The following is an 11,201-nucleotide window of genomic DNA, read 5'->3' as shown; positions in this document are numbered from 1 at the left end:
GAGAGAGAGAGAGAGAGAGAGAGAGAGAGAGAGAAGAAAGAGCGCCCGACGAGAAAGAAGAGAGAGAGAAAGAAAGAGCGCCCGAGAGAGAGAGAGAGAGACATATCGTGCACAAGGTCACACAGAGAGTCACGGGTCGCGTGACGGCCGGTGTCGCATATAAGTAACGGAGCGGCGACGTGTCGGCTTGCTCGCATCCTGCCCTCGCTAGAAGCAACGTCGATCGGCAACGCATCCACATTCAGGTGAGCTCGGCTAGAGGAGGGAGGAAGGAGGGGGAGGCGGTTACAGGGAAGCAAGGCGCGACCACGACCGGGGTCCCGTTGTCAGATACATCACGTATAGTTATATTATTAATATCAAAAGCTAATAATATAATAATACTCGTAGTTATTATTAGCTCTTGTTAATATTGTATTATTAGGTTTCATGAGTCTAGAATGTTGCAGGGTTTGGCGCGTAACTTTGCGACAAATATTGCGGTTTTTGGCGCGTAACGCCACATTAAATGTTGTGAGTTTTGGCGCGTAATTTCACATCAGATGTCGTGACCTTTGGCGCGTAACGCCACATTAAATGTTGTGACTTTTGGCGCGTAATTTAATATCAAATCTTGTGACTTTTGGCGCGTAACATCACATGGAATGATGTGACTTTTTGCGCGTAACTTTACATCAAATGTCCTGAGCTTTTAGAGTTGTTATAATTTTATACTCTAATTATGATGTTTCTGAGATACGGGGCGCCAGGAGTAGATAGCCCAAGTGTTTCATAGAAGTGAAAAGAGGCGTTCCTATGACAGACACATCGATATCGGTTTCGAGTAGTTAGTATATACAAGTGATAAGACTATGTACGAGTTATGAGTATATACGAGTCATCACAAGTAATAATAATAGTCAGCGTAATAGTAAGAGTAATGGACAGATATGTCCGTCTATTATTTTACTGTTGGAGTACTGTCTACTAACACAATTTCTCTGCGAACAAGTTTACGCTTAACGCGTATGTATTCATTCTATATGAAACTTTAACTATTGTGTATATTTACTACGTGAATTTCGATTAACCAACCCTCATACACCCGGCCATATCGGAAGTGACATGGTATATGTATGTATATAGTATATATATTTACATCATGTCACAGTCGACCACGTGTCGTCGTATTTGTTATTCGTGTCACGTGACTCTCGCGGCGCGAAACGTCACGCGTTTTATCGTCACGAAATCTGCCGACGGCGACCGCCGTCTTAGACTGACACCATCCTCCCGCCGTCTTAGACTGACACCATTCTCACGCCGTCTAAGACTGACACCATCCTCACGCCGTCTTAGACTGACACCATCCTCCCGCTATCTTAGACTGACATCATCCTCCCGCTATCTTAGACTGACACCATCCTCCCGATATCTTAGACTGACACCATCTTCCCTCCGTCTCAGACTGACACCATCCTCCCGTCGTCTCTCCGCAGACCAACGATGAAGACAGCCTTCGTACTTCTGGCACTGCTGGGCGCGGCAGTCGCCATTGACTTCCCTGGCGACGTCGGCATCCGGCAAGGCGGTAACTTCGCCTACCAGTACGGAAGCGGCGACGATGGCAACGTTGGCTACGTCGTCGAGCTGCCCGACGGACGGCGCTTCGTTGTCGGCGGCGATGGATCCGGATCCGGTCAGACTCGCGTCATCAGGGTTGTCGACGCAAGCGGCGCCGGAACCGGCTTCACATCCGGCGGGTCCTTCACCGGTGGCTCCCTCTCCGGCGGCTCCGTCTCCGGCGGTCGTTTCTCCAACGCCGGTAGCGTCAGCGCCGTCGGCAGCGGATCCAGCCGACGCTTCGTCAGCGGCGGCAGTGGACGTCGATTCCAAGTCGGCGGCCTCGTCAGCGGCGGCAGCGGACGTCGATTCCAAGGTAGCGTCGGCGGCCTCGTCAGCGGCGGCAGCGGACGTCGATTCCAAGGTAGCGTCGGCGGCCTTGTCGGCGGCGGCGGCACGCGCACCGTCGTCACGAGGTTCCAACAGCCGTCAGTCGTCGCCGTCCGAGCGACCGGCGTCGGCAACTTCGGCAGCGGCGCCACCGAGCAGCCAGCGTTCTTCACGACGACGCGATACGGACCGATCACTAGCGGAGGCATCCGCGGCTCCGGCGACAGAGAGGCGACGTTGTCGTTCAGCAGGACAGGTAGCGCCACCGGCAACCTCGTCAGCAAGGACACGGCCGACGCGAGCGAGTCGGCGGCGAAGAATAGAGGATACGTCTACAGATACAGGTGCGTGCGTGCGTGCGTGCGTGCGTGCGTGCGGTCGTTGTTTATCAGAGAATTAATCAATGATGATGACAATGATGATGATGGTGGTGGTAATGATGATGATGATGATGATGATGATGATGATGATGATAATAATAATAATAATAAGGATAATAGTAATAATAATAACAACAACAATAATGACGAATTCTAAAATTTTAACGCGTATATACGCACCCTTATAAATTTCCCCTTCGCGTTCCAGAGGGATGTATTAACGAGATTTAACCAAATTGTTGTTGCTTGTTGTTGTTGTTGTTATTGTAATCGGTTTCAGGGTGGGCACACTTCACAATCACGATATATCGATAAAAGTCACGATATATGTCACTACTGACTAGAGCACTACACAGGCGAAATAGAAAACTTATGCGAAGCGTCCTTCTCATCGTTAAATCGTTCTTACTAACCACCCTGAGTAAACGATTACGTATCATAGTATATATTGTATATGTATTATATATATAATAACAATGTGTCATTATCTATCCCTGATATTACGTAAATGGTGCGATGTTCCTCAAATTTTTCTGCGATGCCTTTGGTATAGTAAGTAACCTCGCTTTCTTTCGTCGCAGGGAGGGACACGAGTACACGCAGCCCAGAACCCTCTACAACTACGATATTGAGGAGCCGATCTGGGGCTTCGGTGACGTCGACATCCAGTACAATGGCGAGTAAGATGGACATGCGACCCACCAGAGGTCGCCCTATCGCAGACGAATTCAACGTGCATGGCGATGGTTGAACCTCGATAGTAGCCATTTAGAAAAGAACCGTAGAAACTAACTTTACATTGTCGTAATAACATATATATATATCGTGTATTCTTGAAATGGCCTTGTGGAAGACACAGTTGCAGTAAGTAAAATATGTGCATGATTTCATATACTTCGTTATGTATTATTATATACTGTTACTTGGTATTCTTTCGTTGCTGAGGTCAACAGTGTATTAATATTATCTGGAGTGAATAATATTAGATAGATATAGATAAATAATATCTATTATTATTCACTCCTGATATCATGTTGATACAGTTTAATACTATATCAAAATTAAACTCACATTAAACAATTTCTTCTGGAAACTGAGAAAACTCAGCAGGCAAGCAGGTGAGAGAAACGTAACCGAGTACAGAAGACATTTGAATACCGGGGGAAAAGACATAATTCAGCCCCAACACAACGTTAACATGAACACCACGAAATGGATTTCCATATATTTTATTGGATAACTGTTAATACACGGAACGATAGAAAATAATTATACAAAATATTATGACGTGCATATATTAACAGGCTCGCGCAGAATCTATTAACAACAAGAGTAAAACAATGACGAGCAATCGTCACTGGACATCGAATATTAAATAATCTGACTGTAATCTACGGCAAAATAAACTAGGGCAACACCTCCATCATTCCATTACAGAAATGTTACCCACATATCATGTGTCACTATCGAATCTTGTGTCACTATATAGGTGCCGTTAACGTAAATTCATACGCGCGCATGTGTAGGCCATTTAAAGTCGTTCACTTGTTGAGTACATCCGTCTATCTCTATTTCAGCCTAATACTGGCAAGTTTTCCCGGCTCACAATTTAGTACTAAGTTTGGAATCCACTCCCCCTCCTACTCACACGCTCAAGGAGTATTGACGACGGAATCTATCCTCCAGTACATACCTGCTAGCATCTATGACAAATACGACATACGCATAATATACGCTCTCCTATGACACTATTTGTCATAGGAAGATTCTTCCTATGACAAATATTGTTGTATGTGTTGTGCGCATCAAAAGAGTTTAGGAGCGCTATTATGAACGCAAGCAGTGAATTTCAGCGTGTAAAGCGGAACGAAGTTGACTCGCAAATATTTGTCATATGAAGAATCTTCCTATGACAAATAGTGTCCCATCGCATCCCATGTGATCCCTCAGGTAGACTGTGTGTGTAAATAAGATTTGCTGTAAATGCGATTTGCTATGTCTATACATGCGGCTACGACGTGCGAAAACGAATATTCGAATGTTTACAAAACTGTGAGCGTTAAATATGCGCTGTGATGTGCAACCCACTGATACAGACATGTGACGGCGGGTATAGTAAAAATATATATATAATATATATCGAGAGAGAATATAAGGCAGGGTTCTTAACCTGTGGTCCATGGACCTCTTTGGGGGTCGGTGGATGGGCTCCAGGGGGTCCGTGAACCAGGCGCATGCAAAATTTTGTGCTTATGCGCATTTGGGGGGGGGATCCATAGCTTTTAACAAATTCTCAAAGGGGTCCATGACTTTAAAAAAGGGTTAAGAACCACTGATATAACGGTATGCCGTGGTCTGTTACACGCGACACGGTCACTGGATGGGTCATCAGAGCAGAAAGCGGGAGAAACTTTTCCCCTGATCATGCATAGTAAGATGGCCGCCTATAGAACGGTTGTCTCGCTCTGCCCTGATTATAGTTTCCCGCACCCTGAGGCGCCTCCCACCCAAACGACGGCTGCCCCCGTCTAGGCGGCGGCCCGTAGTACCCTCCTCGTCCCTCGAACCCCGGATTCCCTCGTCCGGGCGGACCGAGGTAGCCCCCCTCCTCCTCTCCTCCCTCCTCCTCTTCTTCTGCTTCTCCGCCCTGCCCTGCCGTCCCAGACACCTTGATTAGTCCGTACTGCGGCTGCGCGGGGGGAGGTCCCGGTGCTCTCCGTGGCCCCGGGGACGGGGGAAGCGGACCTCCTCTCAGCCTCCCTCGCGGGGGCTCCTCCTCCTCTTTCTCGCTGCCCCTCCCCGCGGTGCCGGACACCTTTACCAGTCCGTACTGGGGCTGGTCGGGGAAGGGTTCTCCTGGGCCGACGCGAGATGAGGTGTAGTCATCGTAGTCTCCGTAGTCCGGGTAACCGCCGCCGTAGTCGCTGTAGTCGTTGGCGTTGTCGCCACCGCGCACGCGCGCCTCCTCGGGCCGACGTGCTGGCCGACCGCCGACCTGCTGCTGCTGGGGATACGGCTGTTGAAGATACTGATACTGAGGCTGCTGCGGCTGCTGGGGATACTGCGGCTGCGGCTGCAGCTGCTGCTGACGATAGACGGCAAAACCGTTGTTGAAGTTGCTTGTCGGATCAGGATACTCGTTGCCACGCGCGGCGACGGTGGGCACGAGCCGACGACGCCCCGACACCTTCTGCAAGCCGTAAACTCTTCCCGCCGGGTACCCATATCCGGTGCCGACGCGTCCGAGCTGCTCGTATCCGGTTCCGGTTCCGCGCGCCGGCTGCGGTCGGCCGGAAGCGCGGAATCCGGATCGGTAGTTGTCCAGCGGGGGGCTGGCAAGCAGACGAGGGCTAGGGTAGTATCCGTTTGTGTATTCGCGATAGCCGGAACTCCTGCGGTCGGTGTTCGCGTACCCTGGGTATCGCTCGTCTCCGTAGCCGCCGCCGCCGCCTCTGTCCGTGCCGTACTCTCCCAGGTACTGGTTGGCGGCCTTGTATCGGTCGCCACCGTCGTCCTCGCTTCTGTCTAGAACGGTTCCTCTCTGAGGGTAGGTACCTTGAAACTCCGACGACGACACCGCGCCGAGGTAGAGGTCGGGGGAGGCGCCACCTGGCGGCGAGCGACCGCCGACGCGAGCGCCGCCTCTCCGCGCGTTGCCGCCGCGCTGTCGGCCGTAGCCTTGGCCGTAACCTTGACCGACGGGAGCGCGGTAGCCGTTGTTCGAGCGACCGTACTGCGCCGATAGAGGGCGTGCGCCTCCCGGGAAGTAACCGCGACCTCTGCTGTCGCCCTGTGCTCGGAATCTCGCGGGAAACTGGCGCTCTCTGGCGGCGCTTGCCTTCTCGGCGCGTTTACGCTGTCGCTCGCGCTGTCTCGCCTGACGCGCCTCCCAGCGGAGCCGCTTCGACTCTAGCTTATTGAACTTCTCCTCTTCCGTTTCCTCCTCCTTCTCCTCCTCCGCCTTGGCTTCCTCCGGTTTGGGAGGTTTCGTCACTGGCTTCTGCGCTGGTTTCGCCTCCGCTTGAGAAACAGCTTCCTTCTCAACCTCCTCTTCCTCCTCTACGCTTGCCCTCAGCGGTGGCTGCGCGGCCCTGGTCGCTCTGACGGTGGTGCTTGCCTCGGTAGTGACTTGAGGTTCGTTCTTTGAGACGAGGAAGACGTTCGGTGGTAGCTGGCGACCGGGAGGACGTCCTAGCGGGTGAGGGTTGGCGACCTTGGGACGACCTAGAGGAATACTGGATCGCGACTCGTGCGGTCGCACGTGTTCCGGACCTTGATCCGGCTTCACGACCGGCGCGGGCGCCGACGTCGTCGTCGTCGTCGTTGTTGCTTCCGCCGCGCTCGTCGCCTCCGTCGGCGTCGTCTCTTCCGTCGGCATCGATGTGCTGTCGTACATCATCGCCGACGTCATGTCTGTCTCCGGCGACTCGACCGTCGTCGCCGACGTCTCGACCGACGTAAAATCGGTAAGCTTCGTCGCGTCGCGCGGGGGCGCCTCCGTCGCGGGTCTCATCGGCTCCTCTTCCGTCGGCTCTTCGTTGGCGACGACGCGCGAGTTGCTGCGGAATTCGACCGGCCGACGCGTCGTCCACTCGTGAGCTCCAACTTGCTTCGATATCCGACCAGCGCCGGGGCCTCGCCGACCGCTGCCCCTCCTCTCTAGTCGCGTCTCTTCACTGTTCCTACTCCGCGCCGACGTCTCCCGGGTTCCGTCATCTCCGCCGGCTATGTAGAGAACGTTAGAAATAGCTATGATATTTTCGTCGTCTGCGGCAGCGGCGGCGGGGTCGTCCGGGTGAGAGGAGACCTTGAATTCGCCGACGATGTTGTTTCGAACGACGGGTTGCGATTCCTTGAGAGGTGTAGCCACTCGTCGGCCGGTCGCCCGCGGCGCTAGCGTCGGCGCCTGCACGTGCTCGTAGTTTTCGCCGACGTCGATCGTCTCCGCGTCGTCTGCAAGCAGTAATTGTTAATTATTTATCAATTAATTAATTAATTAATTAAAATTAAAATATTAATTTATTACATACACAACACTAATGCAAACGACGAAAAAAAAACAACAACAACAACAACAACAACAACAACAACAACATCAATCAACAGCAACAACAACAATAATAACAACAACAACGGCAGCGAAGACATACAACGATAAGTGACCCCCATAGAAATATTTAGAGAGGCAATAGAGTATAACTAGTATATATTAGTTCTATGGTAATCCCCCACAACATTATTAACAACAATAACAGCAACAACAACAACAACAACATTAATAATAATAACAACAACAACAACAACATTAATAATAATAACAACAACAACAACAACAACAACAACATTAATAATAATAATAACAACAACAACAACAACAACAACAACAACATTAACAACAACAACGACGACGACGACGACGACGACGACGCCGACGACGACGNATATATATATATATATACATGCACAGACGCACGCACGCACAACTCACACACTCACGCGCGCACGCACGCACGACTCACACAGACGCACGCACACACAAGCGCGCACATATATGGCCTATATACACGTACATACATTTATTACACTCCGTATACTATAATTTGCGAGGGTGTAAATAAAAAAGTATAGAAATCTGACCTACATCCCATATTATCAGTTGCGATTTCCCTCAAAATGAGTAAATTACTCGGAACTGTATAATATATGGACCTATTATATTAAACGTGTCCGTGTAAATAGAATATCGTCACTCAGCCACACACGCGGTGCCACTGCTCTCTCTGTCACGCACAGTTTATTCAACAGATGCTCGTCAATGTAGACCTAGCTGTGGATTACCGTGTGGATTATATACCGTACCCCTAACAACAATGACAGTTAATGGCGGCTAATTTTGTTTTCTCTCTCTCTCGTTCTCTCTCTCTCTTTCGTTCTCTCTCTCTCTCTTCTGCTCTTCTCCTCTGTGTGTGGGTGTGTGTGTGTGTGTGTGTGTGTGTTCTCTCGCCCCGCTTAATCTCTCGTCTCTGCTCGCCTCTCTGCTTTCTCGTCGCTCTTCCCTTCTATCTCTCTCTTCTCTCTCTTTCTTCATTCTGCTCAATCTTCTTCTCTCCTCCCTCCCTCGTCTCTCATACTCAGGGGCCCTCAATGTTTGATCATTGTAGAATTGCCGCGTGAACAGGCACGCACGCTCGCTCGTCGCGTCAGAGGAGGGGAGAAAGTCTGTTGTACAGTTGTTATCAGCGAACGCGTAATGCGGGCGAAGGGGGCGACGGTAGACAGGTAACAGATATACAGCGTGATGAACGGGTACGAACAGGAGGCGCGTCATGAATAACGTCACCGCCGCAGTTTGTTACGGGATGTAGCGAACGCGTGTGTGCGAGGCGAGGATGCGGGGAGGGAGGGGAGAGAGGGGAGGAGAGGTGGGGAGGCCGGGGAGGAGGGGAGGAGAGGTGGGAGGTAGGGAGTGGGAGGTGGGGGAGAGAGGTGGGAGGTGGGTGGGGAGGAGAGAGAGCGGGGAAAACAGAGGAGAGGGCCGGAGGTGGGGGAGAAGGAGAAGTTGAGGCGGGGAAGAGAGAATAGGGAGGGGCGGGGAGGAGGGAGGAGAGGTGGGAGGAGTGAAGAAGGTGGGGGGAGGTGGAGAGGTGGGCGAGCGGAGAGGTGGACAAGATGGGTGGGTGGAACGCGTTTTTTTTGCAAGGATGTGAACTGTCATTATGAGGTTAGTTCTGTCGGCGAGGAGGGGGTGGGGGCGGGTGATGGGTTGGGGTGGAGTATTATTAGTCTAGAAAAAGATGACCCCCCGGTAGTTGCGAGCGTCACGAGAGGCAATTCTACATCGCGAGTTCACACGGTGAGGCTAGGGTGTACTACACAGCCGCACGAATGTTCGTTAATATAGATAACAAATAGTCGGTGAGTATTCTTCTCGCTCGCTCTCGGTGCTTCGCAGACATTAGGTTTCAAAGGTCTTGGTGAGACGTTGTTAATTAATTATGGCTTTTCGTACACGAATACACGGTAATATCCTGGACGGACGGGTCTCTGTAATGGTTTCGCACATGTGTGTGTGGCGTGCGTGCGTGCGTGTGTGCGTGCGTGCGTGCGTGCGTTCTCATACGTGCGAACGTATCTACGTGCGTGGAGGTTTACGCGGGTGCGTGCGCGTTTGCGTGCGTGTGTACGTGTAAGTGTGAGCGTGCGCGCGCGCGAGCGTACGTGGCATGTCGTGCGCCAGTGCGGAGCGAGTTGTGCGTTGCGTGCATGTGTGTGCGCGTGTCGCGCGGTGCGTGCGTGCGTGGTGCGCTGCCGGTGCGTGTGTGAATGACCTACCGTTTGAGGACTTCAAACGGCCAGACTGCGGGTTGACGCTAAACAGGCCACTGCCTATGATCGTGATAAGGCTGCCCAGGCGCGTGCGCTGTGGGGTTTTCTGGGTCAAAGATTCACACACCGAAAGCGATCGGAAGCTATTACCTTCCGCGCCTATACTAACGCTACCTACGCAGGTCCGTTTACAGGGGAGAAAGAGAAACAGTAGAGAGAGAGAGAGAGAGAGCGGGGGGGGAGAAAAAAAGAGAGAGAGAGAGAGAGAGAGAGAGCAGAGGGGGTGAGAGAGAGGGGAATCGAGAGAGGCGGAGAGAGACAGAGGAGAAAGAGAGAGAAGAGAGAGAGAGAGAGAGGAGAGATAAGAAGAGACACGATAGCAGAGAGAGAGAGAGAGAGAGAGAGAGAGAGAGAGAGAGAGAGAGAGAGAGAGAGAGAGAGAGCGATAGCGAGCGAGAAGAGGAGAGAGAGAGAGAGAGAGAGAGAGAGAGAGAAAGAGAAGAGAGAGAGCGATAGCGCGAGAGAGAGAGAGAGAGAGAAAGAGAAGAAAGGGGGGAGAGAGAGAGAGAGAGGCGAGATGAGTGAGAGAGCGGCGAGAGATAGAGAGAGCGAGAGAGAGGAGAGAGAGAGAGAGAGATAGAAAGAGAGAAGAGAGAGAGAGAGAGGAGAAGAGAAGAGAGCCGAGAGAGAGAAAGACGAGGAGAGAGAGAGAGAGAGGAGAGAGAAGGCGAGAGAGAGAGAGAGAGAGAGAGAGAGCGCAGTCGTTGCTTTACGACTTGTAGTATAGTACCAATGATGCCAGGATATTAGCTTGTAATTTTACCGGAAGCCATTGCAATCTACCCAACGCTATTTACCGGAACATGTTTCCATCAGAGTCGTTCGCTAGGAGTTTAGTCGACGATTCTTTAAGTTGAACGGGCAGCCGTCCAAAACAGTAGTTGCCGTCGGACATGCATGATCCGTAAGAACCTGCAAATAACATATGTCTGTGTTAAATATGATATATAATTTTTTACGTGGATAGTCGGACGGGGGTGTGGTTGGGGTGGGGGAAGTCCGTCGGCGTCGTTTGATGAATCCCACCATGGCAGGTTATAATCACCCTATTACCCTATTACTACTAATACTAACTACTAAAATACTTTCTAATACTAATTAACCTTACATACTATACTATATTGCTAACAGACTATATTGCTGTGCGTTTACTATTCCAACGTATGATTTTAATTGCTGTTTTATTACGAGATGATAAAGACAACAGCGTGCGTGAGCGCTTACCTACGTATTCCATACTTTTCGGCGCATGTTTTCTAAATTTAATTGAGTTTCTATTTCATTTAATTGCATCTCGTTTTCTTACCTGCTAAAACGTCCGAGGTGTCCTTGGGCCACTCGCTCCACGCGTTATACCACCAGAAGGGACGCCATACCTGGTTGTCAACGACCACTGTCCCATAATCCTCTCCTGAAACGATGACGAATATAGGTAGATGTAATAATAGCCATCATATATATATATATATATATATATATATATATATATATATATACGTACGT

General features: G+C 50.8%; 2 protein-coding genes across 2 annotated transcripts; one reads left to right on the top strand and one right to left on the bottom strand.

Moving 5' to 3' along the window:
- The first annotated feature begins 208 nt into the window (after window positions 1-208).
- On the top strand, window positions 209-3,642 carry LOC106817161 (keratin, type II cytoskeletal 1-like). Its single transcript, XM_014821815.1, has 3 exons — window positions 209-245; window positions 1,479-2,276; window positions 2,894-3,642. Exons 2-3 carry the CDS (start codon window positions 1,486-1,488, stop codon window positions 2,994-2,996), a joined length of 894 nt encoding a protein of 297 aa, XP_014677301.1. The 5' UTR covers window positions 209-245; window positions 1,479-1,485; the 3' UTR covers window positions 2,997-3,642.
- Window positions 3,643-4,175: 533 nt separating this feature from the next.
- LOC106817159 lies at window positions 4,176-11,109 on the bottom strand (the record flags this gene model as incomplete). The annotated part of the gene is made up of 5 exons (XM_014821813.1): window positions 4,176-6,713; window positions 6,744-7,265; window positions 9,645-9,715; window positions 10,496-10,610; window positions 11,005-11,109. Coding segments are annotated over 5 exons (2,792 nt in total), but the record flags the coding sequence as incomplete, so codon positions are not given.
- Window positions 11,110-11,201: the final 92 nt, after the last annotated feature.

Source organism: Priapulus caudatus, unplaced genomic scaffold (assembly GCF_000485595.1).
Source record: "Priapulus caudatus unplaced genomic scaffold, Priapulus_caudatus-5.0.1 Scaffold1614, whole genome shotgun sequence".
In the NCBI taxonomy this organism is placed as follows: Eukaryota; Metazoa; Priapulida; class Priapulimorpha; order Priapulimorphida; family Priapulidae; genus Priapulus; species Priapulus caudatus.
The sequence above is the reverse complement of the archived record's forward strand: the minus strand, read 5'-3'. Positions and strand labels throughout refer to the sequence as shown.

Excerpts from the sequence above, each read along its gene's own strand:
- LOC106817161 (XM_014821815.1), top strand. The coding sequence starts at position 1,486 with ATGAAGACAGCCTTCGTACTTCTGGCACTGCTGGGCGCGGCAGTCGCC. Across the intron at positions 2,277-2,893 it reads GGATACGTCTACAGATACAG|GGAGGGACACGAGTACACGC; the intron begins GTGCGTGCGTGC and ends CTTTCGTCGCAG.